Here is a 21552-nt window from a genome sequence, read left to right on the forward strand (position 1 = left end):
TGATGTAGTGCAAAGCCCAGGAGCAAACAGGCTAAGCTGCTCCACGCTGGGGTTTGTGCCAGTGCAGCTTCCCCCGGTGCCAGTCCAAATCCGCCCCTGCCTCAATAACACAGCTTCCAGCCGGGAGGGAGCGGGCCCCAGCCCAGCCCAGAACGACTGCTCCCTCTGCCTACGCAGCACCCGTCTGCCTCCCCACAAGAGCTGCCCTTGCCTGGGGGCCCAAGTTAGCCCCGCCCGGACCTGTTGAGCTCCCAGATGCGGACAGAGTTCCCGGCGGCAGCGTAGAGCATGGTGCCGGCGGGGTTGAGTGCGATCTGGTTGATCTGGTGCTCGCCCTGCACGCTAGCGATGGTGCGGGTGGTGGTCCCGGCACAGGCGTCCCCAGAGATCACCTGACCTGAAGAGCTAAGCCAAAGAGACAGAAACAGGTGAGCCTCAAGGCAGAGACCCTCGCGGGAGGGAGGGGGCAATTTACACAGTGTGGAATGGAAGATCTAGCCTGTTGTGGACTGATTAGAAGGCTGGAGAGCGTCTGTCCCCAGCCATCTATAGGGTGAAGCAACGCCACTTCCTGGCCACATGCAGTGCCAGTGGTGCCAGGATGAGACCCCCCCGCTCAGCCCCACGTCCCCTCAAGCCAGGAGCAATGGCACAGCAAGGGTGACCCAGGCAGCAGCTTTCGGCACCCAAGGGAGGTGCCTTGCCGCGCAGCCAGCCAGACCCGTACCAGCAGGCGTGCCAGCTCCACGCCCAGGGCGGAGCGACACAAACCCCACCCCTGGCCTGGAGTTGATGTTGACAGGCAGCCCAGGCATATTCCCGCCCAGGGCCGGCGCTTCCTTTTAGGCGACCTAGGCGGTCGCCTAGGGCACCAGGATTTTTGGGGGGGGGGCGGCAATTCGGCGGCGGGGGGTCCTTCCGCGCTCCGGGTGTTCAGCGGCAATTCTGCAGCGGGTCCTTCACTTGCTCCAGGACCCGCCGCCGAAGTGCCCCGAAGACCGGGAGCATGGAAGGACCCCCCCGCCGCTGAATTGCCGACGACGACCGGGAGCACGGAAGGACCCCCGCCTAGGGCGCCAAAAACCCTGGCGCCGCTCCTGTTCCCGCCAGTCAGATTGGGGAGGCCTAGAAGAGAAGTCTCAGTCTGTGGCTGGGCACCAGAGAGAGGGGCTGATACGCTGGGGTCTGGAAACGGTGCTGGCAGCTGCAGATGGGTCATTACCCATCCCTGATCAAAGCAACTGTAGGGTGCACGGTGCCCCCCGAAACAGACGAGAGGAGCAACTGCCCTGAGAGCAGAGCACCAAGCCACGGAGCCTCCACGAGCCAGGCCAGGCTAGAGCGACCAGCATTGCAGCATTCCTAGACTCAGCCCTGCAGACCAGCCCGGCTGCCTGGCCTTTGCAATGCTGCCCTGGGTGCAGAACGCTGGCAGGGTAGCGCGTCGAGCTTGGCCAGGCCCACAGGGCAGCCTCGGTGCGTCAGGTACTTACGTGAGGGTGCGGATGCACTTGGCCGAGTCCCGGATATCCCACACCTTGATGTAGGAGGTGGAGACAGTGAAGACCAACCCTGAGTGGCTGCAGTACTTGATGGACACCACATTATTGGGGTGGCCCTTTAGCGAGGCGATTTCCTGGCCCGTCACCAGGTTCCACATTTTGCAGCTCCGGTCTGCGGGAGGAGGCAGGAGCACATGACATTGCGGGACCCTTCCTGTCCTCAGCAAAGGATCCCCATGGCTTCCTCCCTCCCTCCCCCCCGGCCACCCCCTGCTCCCACGAGTGCCCCAGGGGAGCTCAGTCCCTGTGGCCCATCCAGCCCCTGGCACCTCCGCCAGACCTGCCAACGGGGGGAGGGTCTATTAGTGCCAGGTGCGAGGTGAACATCCAGCCACTAGGAACCGTGTAGAGGCCCCAACAACTCGCTTCAGGGATGTCACCACACAGCTGTTCAGCCTAAGGACTCGTGCAGCATTGCTGCCCTCTGCTGGGGGGACCCAGAACTGCACCGGCCCATTGTGGCTTTCAGGCAGGCCGGTGCCATCCGAGCAAGAGGCTCCTGTCCTGCCCCCGCACTTTGGGGTGGCTCAGCCCCTCCCCTGGGTAACAGGCTCACTCCCCAGTGATCACACCCAGAGCTCAGCAGCCGGCCCACCCCCGAGGCGCGCACCTTTGGATCCGGAAAAGAGCAGCTCGTCGGTGGCGTCCACACAGAGAACGGGCTTGGAGTGTCCTTCCGCCACGGAGATGCACTGCAGCGGGGCCGTCCGGGTGCTCCTGGCACCGCCCACGGGGTTAATGAGGCCCCTTCCGTGGGAGAGAGAGAGAGAGCAAGGGCGTCAGCAGGGGGGCGCTGGCTGGGTGACCCAGGACGAAGCCAGATCCCGCCCCACGAGGCTGCCAGGGCCTGCTAGTGGGGCTCCGGAGCAAAGCAAACCACAGACAGAAGCTGCTGGGCAGCCTGCTCCCCAGACAGGCCCCCCGGGGGCAGGTCACACCCCGTTGGTGCTAAGGGCTCAGGGACTCGTGCAGACCCTGCCTTGGCTTGGGGCAGGGGCTTGGAAAGGAAACGGGCTTCACCCCCTGGCCATCTCACTGCTGGCACAGATGAGCTACCCCCTCCCCCCGTGAGAGCTGTGGGTGGCCCCTGTGCCCCATCCAGGCAAGATCCCAAAGCCAACAGAGTCCAGGCTGCTGCATGGCACACGCTGCCCCATCCCCTGTGGAGTCAGAGACTAGCAGGGACAGGCTGGCTCCGGACCCAACCCCCAGAACCTCCGGGCTTGAACAAACTGGGGCCCTGCTCCAGCCGTGCTATGTGGGGCATAAGGGCACCACCCCGTGGCCAGCGGGGGGGGGGGGGGGAAGCGCCCTCTCTTCATCTGACCCACTCCGGTTTTGCAATGAGCTTCACCCTGCTTTGGCAGATGGGGAAGGGATTTTTAACAGGTCACGTGGCGGATCAATGGCAGAGCTGGGAACGGAGCCCAGGAGTTCTCAATCCCCCGAGAACAGGGAGAGAACCCAGGAATCCTGGCTCCCTGGCCAGGAGACAATCCTGTCTCAAACCAGTTCTAGGCTTTGCCCCAGCAACAGCCAATGGGGCTGTGAGCAGAGTTCAGAGGGAGGTTCTAGAGCGCTGAGCACATGAGAATCGACACCCCTGAGGAAAGAGCCCAGGTGGAAGAACCCATCATGGAGAGGGTTGATAGCCCCAAAGCAGCATCCCAGCCAGGATCTCTAAGCACCTCCCCTCCTCCCAGCAGGGTTGGATTACAGGTGGGGACACTGAGGCAAAGGGAGGGGAAAGGGCTAGCCCAGGGTCACACGGCACATTTGTGGCATGGTTGGAATGGATTTTTTGAGGGGCGCTGAGCACCCACTACTCCAGCTGATGGTGCTCAGGGTGTCAGAGTCAGGCCCACGGTGTCTCAAATAGGCACCCAAAGGCCAGTGGGGAGATGCTCCTCTGCCAGCCTGGCCCTTTTGATGTGCAGGGAATGGGGGAAGGAGAGTTGTCCTGGCACAGACACTGCCTTGGGCTAGCGTAATTGGTTCTATGTGGCTTGTGTTGCAAACCCAGGCATGCTGGGGGCAGAGCCAGGGCCTTAGCACACCCCATTAGGGGAACTCTGGGTTGTGGCATAGCTGGCAAGCAGCCCTTTGGGAGGTTGCAGTGAGTTAGAGCAACCCCAAGGCTGCTCTAATATATCTGGGAGGCTGCACAGGCCTCAGCAGCAGCCACAGGATCCTCGGTGCCAAGAGGCTGCACCCCAGGTGTTTACTCTTTGCAGATGGGGAAACCGAGACACAAGACAGGGATAACAATCCTGACCAGCCTCGCCATGGGTGCTGGGAGGCTGAAGCCACATTTGTCAAGTGCATTGAGATGTCTGAACTGAAGGTGCGAGAGAAGACAAAAAAAAAAAAAAAAGCATCATAGCCTGGACCCTCCAAGCATCCACCGGCTCCAACAGCTGGCCTGCCCTGCCTCTTGCAGCTAGGCCAGACACAGCGCAAGATATCATCACTACCCGCCCTGCCCTCGAGGCAGAATAGAGCATGCAGCTGCCCCCATTCAGTGAAAGCACCGTACGCTATCCGCTTAAACACCCAGCACTGCATTTCAAGACGATGGCTCAGACCTTAAGGCACTGGAGACCAGAGGCAGAAAGGGACTTCCACAGCCGGATACGGCATGCCAGGGCCATGCGGGGAAGCAGAGAGAAGGAAAGAGGGACACACAGCGAGCAAGAGCAGCACCAGGACAGAGTCCCAATAGATTTAGCAAAGAAGCAAGGCCCAGAGTTTGGCCAGCACGGATTCAGCATGCAGGACAGGGGGAGGGAAATGCGAGAAGCAGGAGAGTTCTAATCAATAGAAAGTTGTATGTACCTCAGCACCTCCGAGACAGAGGAATCGCTGTCATCAGACCTAGGGACAGAAAATTAGCAGGATTACGGGAGAAAAAATCCCGGATGAGAGAGGCAGCAGCGGAGTCAGAGAGTGGAGTGTTGTTATTGCATCCAAGCTAGCGGGGTAGAGAGGGAGGAGCGGACACAGAAAACCAGAGAGGAAAGGGGCAGAGGAGCAGGAAGGGACACGTGGCTCGGACACAAGATCTTTCAGGCTGGACTGGAGTCATTCAGCCAGAAGGGACTGTTACAATCACCCAGTCTGACCAGTACAGTGCAGGCCTGAGGCCTCGCCCGGGGATTCCTGCATCCAGTCTTCATTTAATCTTCCCATGGTCCCCCCGTCTCATCACTGCCACCAGCCATCCAACCTAGCCCCTCAGGTTCCGCACTCCTGGTTTTGGGGTACGGCTGGGGCGTTCTGACACGGTCCGGCTCTGCGCTATCGTGCGGTCTGCTAGCAGGTGGGATGGGGACCAGGGGCTGTTCCCGAGTTGCAGGCAGCGCCATGGGCTCCCGCCGGTTAGAACATCGCTGCCAAACTGGGATTCTGCAGGGAGGCAGATGGGAGGTGGTTGCTACCAGCTCCCATAGGGCCAGGTCCTCAGGGGCTGTAATTCAAAGCCGCTCTGCTGCCCCCATGGCAGCTAGGCCAATTTGCACCCGTGCAGGGGCTGGCCCGTGACGGTCAAAGGCAGTCCTAAGGTGGGCTCGTTCCTCCGTAGAAACCACAGGCTGCCACTGGAGAGCACCCCCACCCCACCTCCGAAGGGTCACAGCCCCTGGCACCAGGAGCAATCGGAGCACCTACGGGCCCCTGGCGGAAAGCTCGCCCCACCCAGAGCAGCCATGTCACCTCCTGAGGGGGACCGGGACCTGTGAGCAGCCGGCATCTCCCCACAGAGCACAGCGGGAGAGGGAGCAGGGCCCAGAAGGGGCAGGTGCAATGGCACAGCCAGTGCCCCACAGAACCGGGGTAGGGCCGACTGGGAAATGGCTTCCCCACCGCCTGGGGACCCCTGCCAAGCCCAGCGCCGATGAGCCCCACGCTTCGCTGGGGACGGGATGGTGGCTTAGTGTCCTCAGCTAGCAGCCCCCTGGACCCACCTCACCCGCTTTATAACTGCAGCCAAACCCACCCAGCAGCGTCCCTGCGGGTGAAATTCTCCTCTGCTGGCAGCCAGTGTGACAGCTGCCATCTTGGCCAACACACTGGGGCCTGAACCAGGGCCCTCCAGAGCTACCAGCAGGAGCTAAAGAGCCCAGGGCCGCTAGTGGGGCCTGTGACAGCCCCAGCCCCCCAGGGGATCCCCACGGGCCCAGCGGGGGACCAGGCACTGCCACGTGTATGCACACAACGCTAAAGGCCAGGGCACCGCTTCGGGCCTGTTCTGAGGGCTCTAGCAGTGCAATGTAACGACGAGCCTCCAGCTGGATCATCTACAGGGAGGGCATCTGCCACCCCAGGCTCTCAACAGCAGCTGCTTCTGCCTGAGCTAAAGGCCCAGGCTTGGCAGCTCAGGGGCAGCCCCGAGACAAGGTCTAGCCAGTAGAGGGGGGCCAAAGACCCCCCCCCCCATATCAATGGGGTTATAGACAGGTCTGGCATAGGGCCCCTGCCCAGGGAGATGCTGCCCCATGTGAAGTTCTACTGCACCGGTATTGCAGCTCTCTGCCTTCGCCCTGGTCGCTTCACGAGCCCGGCAGGAGCCTGGGGCTGACTCCAGCTGGGACTGCCGGGCCCGAGGCAGAGCGGGGACGGTACCTGGGGACAGCCATGGGAGTCACCGTCTGCCATTCACTGCTCTTGGGGCTGGGCTCCCTGGAGCTTCACCCCCCTACCCGCTCCTTGCCCCGCGAGGCTCTTACTTGTCCAGCGCGGAGCCCTGGCTCTGGTTGCTGGTGAGGCGGGAGAAGACGTTGCGGTCATTGCGTGGCCTGGTGGGAGGGGATGAGGGAGGCGTGAAGCCAACGTCCGAAGTCCTGAGCCGGGGTGTTCAGAAAGAGACCCATGATCACAAGCCTGGTCCGGGGATCTACCCCCTGCCCCACACCTCCACTCAGCACAGGGAGGCCTGCAGTGCCAGCCCATGGTGAAGTGATTATTCCCCTCTATTCGGCACTGGTGAAGTCACACCTGGAGTATTGCATCCAGTTTTGGGCCCCCCGCTACAGAAAGAATGTGGACATATTGGAGAGAGTCCAGCGGAGGGAAACAAAAATGATTAGGGAGCTGGGGTACATGACTTATGAGGAGAGGCTGAGGGAACTGGGCTTGTTTAGTCTGCAGAAGAGAAGAGTGAGGGGGGATTTGATAGCAGCCTTCAACTACCTGAAGGAGGGGGTTCCAAAAAGGATGGAGCTTGGCAAATGACAGAATGAGGAGCAATAGTCTCAAGTTGCAATGGGGGAGGTCTAGGTTGGATATTAGGAAAAACGATTTCACTAAGAGGGCGGTGAAGCACTGGAATGGGTTCCCTAGGGAGGTGGTGGAATCTCCTTCCTTAGGGGTTTTTAAGGTCCGGCTTGACAAAGCCCTGGCTGGGATGCTTTAGTTGGGGATTGGTCCTGCTTTGAGCAGGGGGTTGGACTAGATGACCTCCTGAGGTCCTTTCCAACCCTGATATTCTAGGATTCTATGGCACAGCTGGATCCAGCACCCAGCGTCGTGCCTGGGCACAGCCGAGTGCACAGGCCGGTCCCCGATGGGGAGCTAGGCCCACGTGCTCTCCAGCCTCTCCCCACTCACCTGGCAGGCTGCCCCCGGTCATAGGATTTCCTGCGGGTCAGAGGCGAGGTGTCCGAGCCACGGGACTGCCTAGGGCTGGAACAGAGCAAGACCAGATCAGCAATCGCCCCTCCTTGGGGCCAGGGCCCTTCAGCACTGAACAGGCCTACCCCAGAGCAAGCGAGCCGAGAGCCCTGGGGCAGCGCACAGATCCACCTCCCGAGCCAGGGGTCCAGCGGGCTGGATCAGGCCCCGGCAGGGCCCAAGGCCAGGCCAGCGGCCCCGGCTAAGGGTTTGCGCTGTGAGCGCAGGTCCTGTTGGCTTCATCACCGAGACTGCTGCCGGAGAAGGCAGCTCCGTGCCTTCGATAAGAGGGCTGTGGAGACTGGACGCCCAACTCTGTCCGACAGCAGAACCCGGTTTGTGCCCGCCTTCCCCAGGCCCCATCCCCCCGACGGGCAGTTTGTGGACACTGGCAATCCAAGATGGCAGAGCAAGCTGGCCCCACCACTGCATGCTGGGACAGGCTGGGTCGACCGAGAGGAGTCCAGACTCAAGGCTTCAAGGGCAGAATACGATGGCCCAGCCCACCTCTTCCCCCAAGGGCCTGTAAGCACGTGGGGCCCACGCTTGCCAGGGCTTACAAGGTGCTGCCGCGGGTGGGCAGGCTGATGGTGCGGGAGACCTTATCCTTGTAGTAGGAATCCCGGATGGAAAAGCCGATCCCGTCTTCCTTGATCTCCATGAGGGACACCAAGGACTTGGTGATGTTCTTGGTGGAGATGTCCAGCGTGGGTCCCAGGCACTCGGCCGACACAGCCTTCATCTGGCCTGACAGCTTGGGTTCCCCCTATGGCGTGGCACAGGGAGGGGAGAGCTGAGAGGCGAGGAGTTCACTGCCCCGAGGGTAGCACGTGGAGCGAGTCTGAGACGCTGGCGCCCCTTGGCCATTCAGTTCCAAGAAGCCTCTGAGGCCAAGCACCCAGCAGTGGCAGATCTAGAGAAACCTTTCAGTTGGGCCCCGGTTGCCAGCATTAACGTTTCATGAGCTCATTAATGAGGGCAACAGGAAGTACCCCCTGTGCAAGGCTGAAACGTGTATGGCCCAGAGTTCCGGAGCAGCTCTCCCAGGAGGATTCGGCACATGGAGGGACTGGTCCAGTCAATTAGCTGCTGGGAAGGGCGCACAGCACCAGGGTGTCACATGGGTTTTATTTGCTCCCAGAGGAGGGCTAGACAGCACCAGGGCACCTTGCCTGGATTCAGGGAAGCCCAGTACAGCTCAATGATGTGGCATTTGGGGGTTTAAAGTGGGCTCTACGACTCAAGGAGCCATTTATAGGGCCAAAGTAACACGCCAGGCACGGCCGTCACCAGGAGACCAGACCCCGGGCTATTTCAGTTCCAGACCCAAGACATTCCGCCCATGGAGAAGACTCCCGCCAAGGGCCACCGCCCAGCCGTGAGCACAAAGGGAGAGGGGGTACAATGGACCAAAGACCCCACATCTGGACGTTAAATGGCCCTGTCTGTGGCTGTGAACTGACCTTGAACTTGAAGTCGTCCTGGCTGGCCGAGCCCTTCATGGTGAAAGACTGGGAGAAGCTGTAGGAAACAAAGGGTTAAATGGCCGATCCCCTTTAAGGCTTAACTTAAAGCTAAAGGAAGAAACCACTGCCCATCACCTCCACCCCATAACACCCTATCACCAGCCCGGCTACGGTTCCTCCTCCCATTCCCCGAGGTACAGCCCATCCCCCGGTCCCTTTCGGGGCCCTCTTCCCTCCCAGTTCCATCTTGCCCCTGGCCCTCAAGAGGAACGATTACTGGGACAGTTCTGTACAGCCCCTGCACGCCTGGGTTTGAGCATGGCCAGTCATCGCGTGTGGGTAGCCTGTGCACCGTCGGGTCACACGTAGGAGCTCTGAGGGGCTGGAGCATGCTCGGTGCAGACAGAACCTGGAGAATTTAGCTGCCAAGTTCTAACGGGTCTACCTTGCCAATGAGTGCCACAGAGATGCGCCCCCCTCCCTCCATAGATCCCGCCGCTCAGGGGCGCACGAGGCTGGGACACTGCATGCTCCCTGGTGCGCTTACCTCCCCTCCGAGGCCAGGCTGAACTCCGAGATCTCCTCGTCCGTGCTGGCGTAGCCGTTCTCTGCACAAGGAACAGCCGACAAGGGTGCGTCAACGCGACAGAGGGTGGGAGGGCACCGCACTGGGCCGGTCCGATCAGAGCCAGCCAGCAGGCGGTCGCCAATCAGCGTGTGGCCCTTTAGGTCCTTGGGACCCCCCCAGACCACTGCTATCGTATCATTAACTCTTTGCCACCAAAGCGCCATCAGTGCATCCTCACGGCTGGACAGGCTGTGACCATGTGGGCTGATACGTCTGGATGAAGTGGGCCTATCACTCCTGCCCACAGGGTCAGAGCAATGCCAAGAGCCCTGGGGTGGGCTCCATCTGTCCCAATGGGCAGACGTGCCATCTGTAGGGGCAGGGAAACACCCCAAGCCTTCCCAGCTGCTGCCAGCCCCAGGCCCCACTGCCGGCTGCTTTGCCAGCCAATGCCCAGTACTCACGGGGGTCCCCAGGAGGGAAGAGCCCAGCACCCACCTTGCTGCACGTTGTGGATGAGCGCCTGCAGCTCGGGGTGGGACTCCGCTTTCTCCCGCAGGGCATCCAGGATCACATGGTTCTGAGAGGAGCCGGTCACATCCGTTTGTCTCAGGCGCCCTTCCAGCAGGCGAATCTGGGCTTCTTTCTGAGCCACCTGCAGCCCCTGTTTGGCGGGAGCAGGAGGTTACCTTCCGTCCAGCACACAGGACGGGCCAGTGGGTGGGATGGGGAATCAGCTCCTGGCTTCAATCCCTGTCCCTGGGCACAGATGCAAGTTCCACACCAGCCTCACTCAGCTGCTGCTTGTAACCCATTCCCCGCCCTGGGTCCAACAGCACACAGGCCAGGCCAGCCTCTCAGTCTCCCTCACCCACGCACAAAGGATGCCCCAGGCGCAGCCAAATAGCCCTGGCTCCAAACCTGACCTGCAGCAATTGTGATCCCACCCCAACAGGGGGCCTCCTGGGATCCCATGTTCTGCGACCCGCCCCCCAGAGCTGCACCCCCACTGGAAGGCCCTTTGCCTGACCTTATCGATGGAAGCCTTGAGGAAGTTGTCCAGCAGGAGGCGTGCCTCGGCCAAGGAGCAGGAGCTGATGACCACGGAGGTGTCGGTGGAGTCCAGCTCCTCCTACGGTGCAGGAGAGGCCCCGAGGGAGGGGAATTAGAACGGCGCTGAGGGCGGTGAAGGGCAGAAAGCAGAGGGCCAGCAGAGACACCAGCGCCACGGAACAGGGGGGGTTTCCTTGACTGGCTGACGCCGGCAGGGACACAGGTGCTCTGCGAGCAGGCGGCGGGGAAGACGACTTGCATGCCAATACTGTGCATGAGCACTCGCACTGGATGTGTGCCTGGAACCAGGCCCCTGATTGGGCCATCTATGGGGCCTGAACCACACACCTGCGGATCTAAAGAAGAGGAGCTTCTACCGCCTGGATGGCAGGAGCTGCTCGCTAGCCAGGTGACCAGAGCAGACCAAGGGCAGGTTTACACTGGGAACTTATACCAGCATAGCTATGTCTCTCCAGGGTGTGAAAATCCTGCCCCCTGCCCCCCGATCCCGGAGAGTGTAGCTCTGCCGACCGAACTAAACAGCCACCTCCTTGGGAGGTGGATTACCTACTCCGACGGGGAGCGTCTACACCTAAAGCCTTGCAGCTGTAGCAGATTAAGCGTAGACATATACTAAAAACTTGTTTACGACCTCCAGCTGCTAGGAGGGGAGCAGAGAGCTACACTGTGCTGAACCTGGGTCAGACCCCACATGTCATTAACGGTGCGTCCACACAGCAAAGAAAAACCCACAGCAGCGAGCCTCTGGCCAAAGGATTCGGGCTTGCACTACGGGGCTAAAAGTAGCAGTGTAGACATTCCCGCTCATGGGCTCCGAGACCCTCCAGAGCCCAGGCTCCAGCCCTTGTGCGAATGTCTACACTCTTCGTTTTAGCCCCGTAGCCCTGCGAGCCCAAGGCAATGGATCCAGGCTGTGAGACTTGTGCTGTGGGGTTTTCCTTGCAGCACAGACACCCGACAGGTGCCAGGGAGAAAGGCCTCATTATTAGGCTATTCTTTCTCTGTGGAAATATTTGATTAAACAAAAATTTCCTTTTTGGTCAAAATCCCACCCTCCCTTTACAAACATTTGACATCAGAAAAGAGACTCAATGTTTGACAATAGCTTTCAGCACAAGTTCGCGGTTTCAGAATAGGGAAACTCTTTCCCAAGACCCCCAATTTTTTTGCCTTAAACCATCAAAACTGATTTTCAAAAACCACAAAAATTCCAGTTTCTCAGGGGGTGGGGCGGGGGGGTGGGGGAAGAGGAGAAACTGATTTTTTCTTCCCCCTGGGAAATTTCAAAAGAAAAACTAAAAGGGTTTGAGATTTCCTACAAAAGCAAACAGCATCTTCAACCCTCTCTCGTGGCTACACCTGGAGTTGGCTCTGAATACCGGGCTGCCCCCCGTGCTTGGCTTCGGTCTAGGCTACAGGAACGCCACTGTGGAACTGGGCTGGGTCGAGGCAGTTTCTCACAGGAGGTTGTGTTGCCGTATACGCAGGGAATGGAGAAAGCCCAAGTTCTAAGCATGTTTGGCGGCGACCCAGGCTGGAGCCTGGTGCTGACATGGGTTTTTCTGTGCACACAGAGAGGATTGAGCATGGCTAGACCACGCCTTGCCCGCAGCACTGGGTACACCATGGGTACATTTGTCCCATGGTACGGACAGGGCTTCCACTGACTCCAGCATGTGCAGAACTCCCATCAGGGCTGTTGGGCCTAGCAGCTGGTGGTGGACATCATGCTCTCCGCAGCCGTCCCTTCCACAAACAAACCATCCAGCACCGATGGAGACCCTGGCGGACCAACATATTAGGGGCCTCCTAAATCCTGGCCCCGGCCTTGCAGACCGTGCAGCTGAAGAGGGCTGATTCTTGGCCTCTGCTGGTCCAAGCCAAGCCTGGCGCCCACGGGCCTACGGCAGCCTATCGCACCAGCCCCGTGAGTGCTCAGGCACCTGCTGAACTGGGCCTTATACAGCCGTCATCAGCAAACAAGCAGAGAAAGCAGCCAGACTGCAACAGCTGCTCTGTGACGTTTCTGTAGGGAGGGGGCGAGCTCTGGGGGCTAAGAGCAGGGAGCCAGCTCGGCCCTGACTCCCTGCGTGACCCACGACAGAACGTTTCAGCCCAGAAGTTGGAGCTTAGAAAGCAAGAGGACCCTGCAAACCTGCCTCCTGCACCCCTTATGCTTAAACTGCCTAGAGGAAGAGTCCAGCCAGCCAGCCTCCTGCTCACGCCCAGCCCCCACCCCAACTATCAACCAGCCCCCAGAGCACCCCCTTTCCCTTACAGCACACAATGCCCTGGGGTGATCTCCCCCGCTCCCCCTCCCGTGAGACCAACTCCCCATATACAGACCCCCTGCACCTTGCCCCCGCCCGCAGGCCCCCTCCCCCGGCACCTTGGTCTCCTCCAGCTGCATGATGGTGGCCTGGCAGTCGGCGATACTGTCGTTGATGTAGTCGATGTTGGCTGTCAGCACCTCGATCTCCTCGTTCAGCTCCTGCAGGCCCTTCTGCTCCTCTGGGCTCTCCGCCTGCAGCTTTCCCCTCTTCCCCTGCAGTGCCTCCTGCAGCAGCGCCAGCTCCTCGCGTTTCTGGGGGGCGGGTGGGAAGGAAACGCCTCAGCCGGCGCCGTCCAGGTGCCAGCAGCCTCCCAGCACTCCTGGCCCTCGGTCATGCTCAGGCCATCCAATCCCCACCAGGGCACTGCCCCCCACACCTCACCTTGATCAGCCGCTCCATGTCTGCCTCCAGGTTGACGATGGTCATCCTCTGCATGACGACGTCAAAGATGCGCCGCTCCAGCGACTGCCACTTGAGCCGGGCCGCCTTGCTGAAGGTCTGGCTCATCCCCTTCTTTGGGAACTTCTTCCTGCAGTGGGATGGGACATGGTCAGGGGGCTTCCACCGGGCAGGCGCTCGGCCATCACGCCCGCTAGTGCTCAGGACAGAGGGGCATTTACACATCAGGTCTGCCTCCAGCCAATGTGGAGAGTCTCACGTGTCAAACCACATGGCAGAGTCGCCCACGATGATAGAGCGATCGTTTCCCGTGTTCCCACAGAACTCCGCTCCCATCTAACACCCAGGAGCCCGGGGCCTGAGGGCCAAGCACGGAACGAGGCCGCGGGGGACACGGATTCGGAAGCACTGGTCTGACCTGACGGGCCGAGCCCCATTCACGGAGGGCGAAGGGTCTCCCAGGAAGTGGTCGATTTTCCGGTTCCACTGGCGCACGATGCTGGAGACCGAGCGAGAGCCGGACTCCGGTTCCGAGGAGGTGGTGCTGGCGGACACCTCCGCACCCGAGTCCAGCATGGCGGGCTTCTGACTCAGCCTCCCAGAGACCCGGTCCGACATGGGCTTGGCCAGGCGGCGCAGAGCAGAGACCTGGGTGAGAGCAGTGCCTGAGGGCTGGGCCTCCTGGGAACACCCGCAGGGGGCATCGCCCCCCAGCCACCCCAGTGGCAGAGCGACTCCAACGCTTCTCAGGTGGCAAAGTGAGCCCGGGAGCAGCTGAGCACCTTTCAAGAGAGCTGAGCCTATCTGGGCTGGGTGAAGGTCCGGTACCCTTGGATAGCAGTTTCCCAGAATGCATCAGGAGGGGCTGGGAAGGGGCTGGGATCGAAGCACCGTACCGTCCCGCAAGCTGTACGGGTGCTGGGGCAGGAGGCAGCCTGGACGAGTCACGTGACCAACTCGGCTGCCAGGACCCAGCTCCAGGAAGGAGGGAGGGGGACACAGCCTGTTGTGCACAGTCACACATGGCACGCAGAGAATTCCTCCTTCCTGACCCCAGAAGATCAGTTGCCCCCGGAGGCAGGCGTTTCCTCCCCCGCAATCACTGTCATCTCCTGCCTGGTTACTCCTAGCCATAAAACCACCAGGCTCTGTGGGAAATCCACCCCACCCAGGGCCAGCACCTTGGGAACAACCCAGCATTGGCGGAGCACGACCCACTGGGACAGCAGAGGGGACTATTCTGTCTGGAGAGGCCCCAGGGCCCTGCCCTGCCAACGGCCCGATCCAGGAGCCAGGCCTCAGCGCCCACCCAGTCACGGCCCCGCGAGCGGCTCTCCAGACCCCCGCAGGTGCAGGGGCTGGCACTCACCTCCTGGGTTTTCCTTCGCAGCACGATTTCCTGCTGCCGCTTCTGAGACTCCAGAGCCCGGATCTGAAACTGCGCGGGAGAGAAGCCAAGCCTCAGTCGAGTCCTGAGCGGGCGTGAGCCGCTAAAGAGGAACCCAGGGTCTGGGGTAGAACCCATGGCAGCAATGGGGGAAGGGGAGGGGACCCAGGGCTCCCCCACCCCCTTGCCTGAGGCCAGCACGTGGGATGTTCTCAGTGCAGGCCATGGGCCAGATTTTGATCTCACCCAGCAGCGGTGTAAAACCTGGATTTATTCTGCTGTAACCGATGGCAGCACTGTGGCATTTGTACCTGCCCTGAGCAGCAACCAGAGATGCAGGAGGAAGCAATCACCTCCTCTGACCTGGGGAAGGCGGAACCTGCCACCCCACCAGGTGCTGATCTCAAGGGATGGACAGACATATGGACATGTGGTTGGGGGAGGGGACATGCTGCGCCTTCAGCAGGGGGAGGAGTCCCCAGACAGACAGTGGGGTGGCTGGTTTCCGCACAGGGTTCCCAGCACACAGCTCCCCAACCAGGCAGGGTTTTACGCTGTTCTATGCTGCCGGCCCCATTCCTGGCTTCACAGGACCTGCAGGCCTTGGCCGGCCAGTGGCCCAACACGGGCTCTGAAAGGAGCGGGCCTGGATGCCAAGCCGGGCACTGATTCCAGCGGCCGGGCACCCGGAAGAGCTCTAACACACTGTCGAGCAGAGGTAGGGCAGGACTGAACGTGGAATGTTCTTGATGCAGGCGACGGCTGGATTCACATCGCAGCAGCAGCAGTGTAAATCTGGAGCGACTCCGCTAATGTCAATGCAGTTACTCCAGATTTACAACGAGCGTAATAGAGAGAGGAATCTGGTCCTCTGTTGGTGCAGCGCTTGCTCCAGATTTCCCATCGCCTTGCTCAGCCATCCCTGCGGCTCAGCCCCAGCTTTGCAGGGCTCCCCTGCTGCCCCATATCCCGAATGGCCCCACTCCCTGTCTCAGCCCTGCCCCGTCACAGGGGCTCCCCTGCCCCTGCCCCACCCTGCGTCAGGGGCTCTGGGTGCAGGCTGCCTCACCCAGGTAACTGCTCACCTGTGCACAGGGGAGGGGACCTGACACATCATGCATCAGCGAGGGCTCTCCAGCACCCTCCCCATCTGGTCCCAAGGAGCCTGGCTTGGGGCATCTCCCCAGGAAAGGCCCAGACCCCTTGGAGAACCCGCACTCCCCGCTGCACCCTGGCCAGCTGGTGTGGGAGCTCAGAGCCGAGTGAGGGGCGCAGGCCCCAGCCAGAGCTGCCCTATCTGCAGAGCCCTGGCGAGGAGCTGGGTTCTCACCTCCTGCCTGCGCTGCTCCTTCTTCAGCTGGGCGATCTCCCGATTCCGCTTGGTCTCCACCAGCCGCCTCCGCTGCTGCTCCTCCCGCATCTGCTTCATCAGTGCCACCTGCGGGCCCCCCGACAGCCACACCCAGCATAAGGAGTGTGCACAAGGGGCTGTGCCCATCCACCGCCCCTCCCCAGTTTGAAGAGCTAGCACAAGCGGGCCATGCCCCTCCAGCCCCCTCCTCCTCTGCCCAGCCAGGTACCTTCGCCTTCTTCATCTCTGCCACCTCAGCCTGCAGCTTCTTGAGCTCCCGCTCATAGCGCGACTGGTTCTTGAGCAGGCGAGCGTGTTCCTTCTGGGCTGCCTGCAGCTTCTGCAGGTCCCGATTCATCTCCTTCAGCCGCTTCTCGTAGTCCGCCTTGATCTTGTTGGCCTTCTCCTCCGTGTAGCATTCCATGGTGCCTGAAGGGGGTGGCGCAGAGACGCTCAGAGTGCCAGGCTAGGCCGAGCCCATCACGCTGCATCCCACCCAGCTGCCCCCTGGACCCACCAGGCCCCCAGGGAAAGCACCCTCAGTGGGGGGCACTTTAGATTAACTCTTGGCCTCCAGGGACAAGTCTGCCTGGTCCAGCAGCTCAAGAGATGTTCAATGGCCGAGTAGCCCAGACCAGTCATTGCCTGCAAGCCAGAACCATGGGCCTATTTTAGACCAATAACCCCGGCAGCAGAGCAGTGCCAGGCGTGTGCCAGGGACCGCACCGCTCCAGGGACTGGGTGCACACTGTTCTCCTCCAGGCAGCCATTGCTGTTCAGCCCAGAGGGGGATGCTGCTGAAATGAGTTTGGTGGGACTCAGCTGGGGGCAGGTGTCTCAATCACTAAAGTCTCAGTTATAGCATCAGCTGCCCCACTCGGAGAAGATGCCCAGGACTGAAAAGCCCTGGAGATGGAGCTCTCTGCATGGGCAGGCTACGCTGCTGCTCCTGCATTGGAGAGCCACAGTTTCCTCGCTGGGAGGAAGTCGGGAGCAGCTGGGAGCTTGGCCACAGATGCCAGGTGGCTTTGCCTCTTTGCCTGGCCCTGTCTCCCTGACGCGTGTCAGAGCTTGGAGCTCCTCCGAGGGAAGGGACTTTCCCTGGGCCCTACACCCACTGTCTCCCCACAGCCAGCGGGCTGCACAGCTGGGAGGTCACGGGGTCACCAGGCCCAGCCCTGATCAAGAGGCGGGACAAGTGGCACACAGCTGAGGAGAAGGATCGATCCCAGGAGCTGGGAAGCCAGACACTGAGCAGCCAGCGGGAATCTCTGGGGACCGCAAGAGGGGCATGGAATGCAGGGGGCAGCGGCCCAGTTTGGGCCTCATTGGGCGCCGGGAGAACCCCAGGGTTTCTCCTGCCAGCGCTGGCTCAGAGGACCCGTGCGGTGGGATGAGCCGGGGGGGTGGAGGGGGCACTGCCCGTACTGAGGTTCTGCAGCACCCGGTCCCTCTCCAGCTGGGTGTCGCGGATCTTGTTCTGCAGCAGGATTAGCTTCTCCTCGTACTGGTGCTTGAGGGTCTGCAAGCGCCGCTGGCTGTTCTCCAGCTCGTCAATCAGCTTCTGCTTGATCTCGATCTCGCAGGTCAGGTCGGCCAGATCAGCCTGGAAATTCACCACTAGAGGTGGGGGGAGAGTCAGTCAGCCAGGCAGCCCCGGGGAGGTCAGGAGGAGAGAGCCAGGCAGCCCTGGGCCGGCCTGGAGAGGGGAGGGGCAGTGCCTGGCTCACGGGTCCCCTATGGACTCTGGCGTTGCAGAGGAAAGGAGGCAGATGAGGCAGGACTCAGAGGGGATGGCATCTCGCTCCTGCGGTCTTAGCCTTGCCTGGGTACCCGGAGGCGAATGCGGGGGGCTGAGGAGGAAGGGACAGAGCTTGGCAGCCAGGCCTGTGCCACTGAGCACCAGCTGAGCCGGACCACCTTACCACCCTGACTGGCACCTTGTGCACCTCCAGCCAAGACCTGCCCAGCTCACCCTACAGGCCCACTGCAGCCGCCTACCACCTCCCCAAAAGGGGCACAGCCCTGAGTCACTGCAGATATCCCCGGTCCCAGCCTGAGCACAGAGCTGGGCGCCGTGCCCTCCGAGTTACCCTTCTCCTCCACATCGGAGTCCGAGTCCACCAGGCTCTCCTCGCTGCCCGAATCCTCGTCCTCATCCTCACAGCCACTCTCCTCCCGCTCCTCCTCCTCCTGGGAAACAAGCGCAGGGTTAGGGCAGAGATCAGGAGCCTTCGGCCCCTCTCCTATCGTCGCAGGGGCTCAGGCCTCTCCCCATCCGCCACCCCCAGATGTGGGGGAATTAAAGCGATTGCCTCGGAAACCAGTGCCAGGCAGAGGCAGGAGAGAGGACGTTTGTCCCGGGGCCAGGGGCAGGGCTGATCCCTGTGTGCAAAGGGAGTGGGCCATGTCTGGGGAGCTCCCCCCACCCTCCCTGCTGAGATGGCAGCTGAAAATGAAGGGCCTGATGAGAACCTCCGGGACGGCTGGGGCAGAGGGGACACGGTTCACGGGACAAAGCCCAGCTGCATGGAAAGGCCTGTGGCTAGTTGCCCTGCCCCACCTGTTGCCAGGGTGTCAGATGGCACAGGGCACTGCCAGGGGGCAGAGGGGACTGTCTTACCCGCCATCCTCAGCCATGCCCTGCCCCCATTCTCCACACCTAGGCGGGGCCAAACAGCAGCAGACTGGCTGCCCTATGGGGGGGTGGTCATGGACCCTGCCCCTGCCCCCCGGATCCCCTGCGACTCCCACAGACAGGCTGGGATTTGCCCCACCTCCCAGGGTGCGGCAGGACACAGCTGCCCCAAGCGCCGGCGAGGCACAGAGAAGGCCGCTGGCATTCTGGCTAGCAACCGGGCTCCCACCCCCCACTCCACGGGGGAAGCCTCCCTCACCTCCTCGTTCTCGTCCGTCTCCTCCCCGTTCTCCTGCTGCAGCTTTGGCCTCTTCTTAAAGGCCTCCTTCTCCGGGCTGCCAGGAAGAGACAGGATGAACCCCGGTGACAGGGGAGCCCTGGCACACGGTCCCCTTAGACCATACATCCCCAACACCCTCCATCTCAGAGCCCTTCAGGAACCCAGCTTCACTGCCCTCCAGAGAGACGGGCCAGGCAGTGTTACCAGATGGGGAGACTGAGGCACAAGGAGGGGAAGGGACTCACCCAAGGTCATGTGGCACGTCAGAGGCAGAGCTGAGAAAAGAACCCAGGAGTCCTGATTCTCTGCTGTATGGCTTTGGCTTCCCAGGGATGGGGCAGGACAATGTCTGGACCAGCAGGGCTGATGGGGGCTGGAGGGTGCCAGGGCTGGAAGCCAAGGGAGAAGTGGGCATCCCAATAGCCATAATAATGAAGAGCCAGGGGTGGGAGCACCCAGAACAGCCCCCCCCCCCTCTGTCCCCAGCAAGGAGTTGGCCATCACCTCTTCCTCCGCTGCCTGGTCTCCTTCTTCAGCCGCTCCAGGTCCTGCTTGGCCCGCCGGAGGACTTCGGTGGCCTCTGCCTCCATGGAGACCACGGGGCTGCTGAGCGCCCCCAGGCCTGGGCCTGGAGACGAGCCCAGGGAGTACGGGGGCCTGGAGGAGACCCGCGACAGACTCCGGCGGAGCGACTTGTTCATGGCTTCGCTCTCCAAGAGCTTTGTCCTGGGGATCGGAGGGGCTTTTGGTTACGGAGATCTGCTGCCCTGGGCAGATGTCCAGACACCCCAGGGGAAAAGACACCCCCTCCCCCCAACCTCTAAGGAGGGGTGACCGGGAGAGTGTGTGTCTGGAACCTAAACTGCCCTCGCTCAGCTTGGTCAAAGGGGCTCAGGGCTCTGCTCCCGGGGAGGGGGGCTGCAGAAGGACATTGCAGGGAAGGAAAGCTGGCATGGCCACCACTAACCATCTGCATGCCTCTTGTGGGAGCAAAGAGTCACAGCAGATGCCACTTCACGGATTTAGTGCCTTCCCTTAGATGGCAATGCAGCCCAGGCCTCGTCACAAAGGCCCCAGGGCTTCCCACCAGGCCTGAACGCTAACGGGAGAGAAGCAACCCTATGGCCGACAGCCAGTTCTCAACAGCCACGGTGATACGCTGACATGGCAGCCTAAGGGTTAATCTTCAGCAGCGGCTGCGCTAGACAGGGTGGGGCACCTCTGTTTTCTAGCATTACGGACAGGGGTCTGGATCCTCAGCGGGAGGGGGGTAAATCGGCATTGCTCCAGGGACCCCAGTGGGACAAAGCTGATTTTACACCAGCTGAGAATCTGGCCCAGAATGAGTGAGGGGATTCCTGTCTCCGGGGTTGTCAGTTTCTCCAGCACGGAATCCACATTTATGAGCAGCACTAGCTATCAGACTGCATTTCAATGTACCCCTGGGAGGCATTTAAGTCTGGATCAGCCAAGGCTCCAGAGAAAGCTTGGGAGCACAAGGGCCGGACAGGACGCCCTACAGGATGGAGACATTTCCATCTCGAATGTGGGGCTTTTATTTATATTTCAGCAGCACCGAGAGAGACGGGATCAAGGCCCTGTTGTGCCAGGTGCTGCACACACCCGTGAGACGGGCGCTGCCCCAAAGTGCCGACAATCTAAATGGTCGCATCAGACCAAAGGCAAGAGAGAGGGGAAGTGACTTGCCCAAGGTCATTGGCAGAGCTGCGATGCCAGCCTACTATTTGAACCCAGTGCCCGCGGCACCGGGAGCGGCAGAGCCAGAGAGGGAATCTGGGCCTCCAGAGCCCCAGGTCAGCAGCCCCCCCGCTAGCCCGCACTGCCTCTTTGCAGGTCCTCTCAAGCTGCACGCGATACGTGGCCCCCCCAGACGGGCGGAAGGAGAGAACGTGGCCCACGCCCACCTGAGCTCCTCGATCTCCCGGATGTAGTTCTGGATCAGGGCGCCGATGGCCTCGTTGCCATCACCTGGAGGGACAGAATTAGGATCACGGACTAGATCAGAAACTCCTAGCAGCTGGGCTGCCACTCAGCTGCCCTTGGACCTGAGCTCCGGGGTGGCTGTAATTTTCGTGGGACCGATCCGCATGCCCCACCTCGCATACACATCCTCCGGAGGTGCCCATCCTTACCTGCCTTGGCCAGTATCAAATTGGCCTCCTGGCTCATCAGGTGGGTGACCCGGCTGTTGATGGCATCAATGGCCTCCTGCATGGCCTTCACCCTCATGCGCAAGGTGGCATTCTCCTTCTGGAGCATGGCGTTCTCCTGGAACAAGTCACTGTAGCCCTCGGCGCCGTCCTCCCCGATCACACGTTTGCCCTGCGGGGAGAGGAGAAAGGGAGATGCAGAGAGGGCAAAGCCACAGCGTCCGTCAGCCCTGGCCGAACCCAGCCGGCCACGTGCTCAATGGCGCCGCACTGAGGAAGATGGGTAGGGTAACCCTACGTCCCGTTTCGGCTGGGACAAGTCCCTTTTTTAAGCCATGTCCCGGGCGTCCCGACTTTTTTTTTGGCAAAAGTGGGCATTTGTCTCCAAGGGCAAACGGGACAAACACCCAGTTTTGTCAAGAAAGTGGGGTGCAGAGGAACGTGGGGGGGAGGCCGGGATCCAGCAGGGGGCAGGCAGGGCTCGGGTGAGCAGCGACGCCAGCCCCAGCCTTTGGGAAATAGTCGACCTATCCCATATGTGCTTTGCTGCTCGCCCCAGCCCTGCCTACCCTCTGCACAGGGATGGGGGGCTCGCGTGAGTGGCTCAGGCCAGCCCCACATGGGGGGAGGGACTCAGGCGAGTGGCTCGAGGCAGC

At 61.3% G+C, this 21552-nt stretch overlaps 1 protein-coding gene across 1 annotated transcript in view; it reads right to left on the reverse strand.

The window, feature by feature from the left end:
* The window catches only part of LOC135877856 (kinesin-like protein KIF21B), a 41874-nt gene that overhangs the window by 7206 nt on the left and 13116 nt on the right, over positions 1-21552 (reverse strand). Inside the window, exons 9-31 of the mRNA XM_065403387.1 lie at positions 20879-21068; positions 20651-20714; positions 19230-19451; positions 18705-18780; positions 17901-18000; positions 17236-17427; positions 16037-16236; positions 15787-15894; positions 14439-14507; positions 13488-13717; positions 13052-13199; positions 12727-12921; positions 10294-10395; positions 9762-9927; positions 9243-9303; positions 8693-8750; positions 7790-7995; positions 7167-7241; positions 6287-6400; positions 4398-4436; positions 2173-2309; positions 1494-1674; positions 241-405 (exon numbers count right to left, since the gene is read on the reverse strand). Of these exons, the coding sequence (XP_065259459.1) occupies positions 241-405; positions 1494-1674; positions 2173-2309; positions 4398-4436; positions 6287-6400; positions 7167-7241; positions 7790-7995; positions 8693-8750; positions 9243-9303; positions 9762-9927; positions 10294-10395; positions 12727-12921; positions 13052-13199; positions 13488-13717; positions 14439-14507; positions 15787-15894; positions 16037-16236; positions 17236-17427; positions 17901-18000; positions 18705-18780; positions 19230-19451; positions 20651-20714; positions 20879-21068 (3098 nt within the window). The remainder of the gene's footprint in view (positions 1-240; positions 406-1493; positions 1675-2172; positions 2310-4397; positions 4437-6286; positions 6401-7166; positions 7242-7789; positions 7996-8692; positions 8751-9242; positions 9304-9761; positions 9928-10293; positions 10396-12726; positions 12922-13051; positions 13200-13487; positions 13718-14438; positions 14508-15786; positions 15895-16036; positions 16237-17235; positions 17428-17900; positions 18001-18704; positions 18781-19229; positions 19452-20650; positions 20715-20878; positions 21069-21552) is intronic.

Source organism: Emys orbicularis, chromosome 4, assembly GCF_028017835.1.
Source record: "Emys orbicularis isolate rEmyOrb1 chromosome 4, rEmyOrb1.hap1, whole genome shotgun sequence".
NCBI classification, from domain to species: Eukaryota; Metazoa; Chordata; order Testudines; family Emydidae; genus Emys; species Emys orbicularis.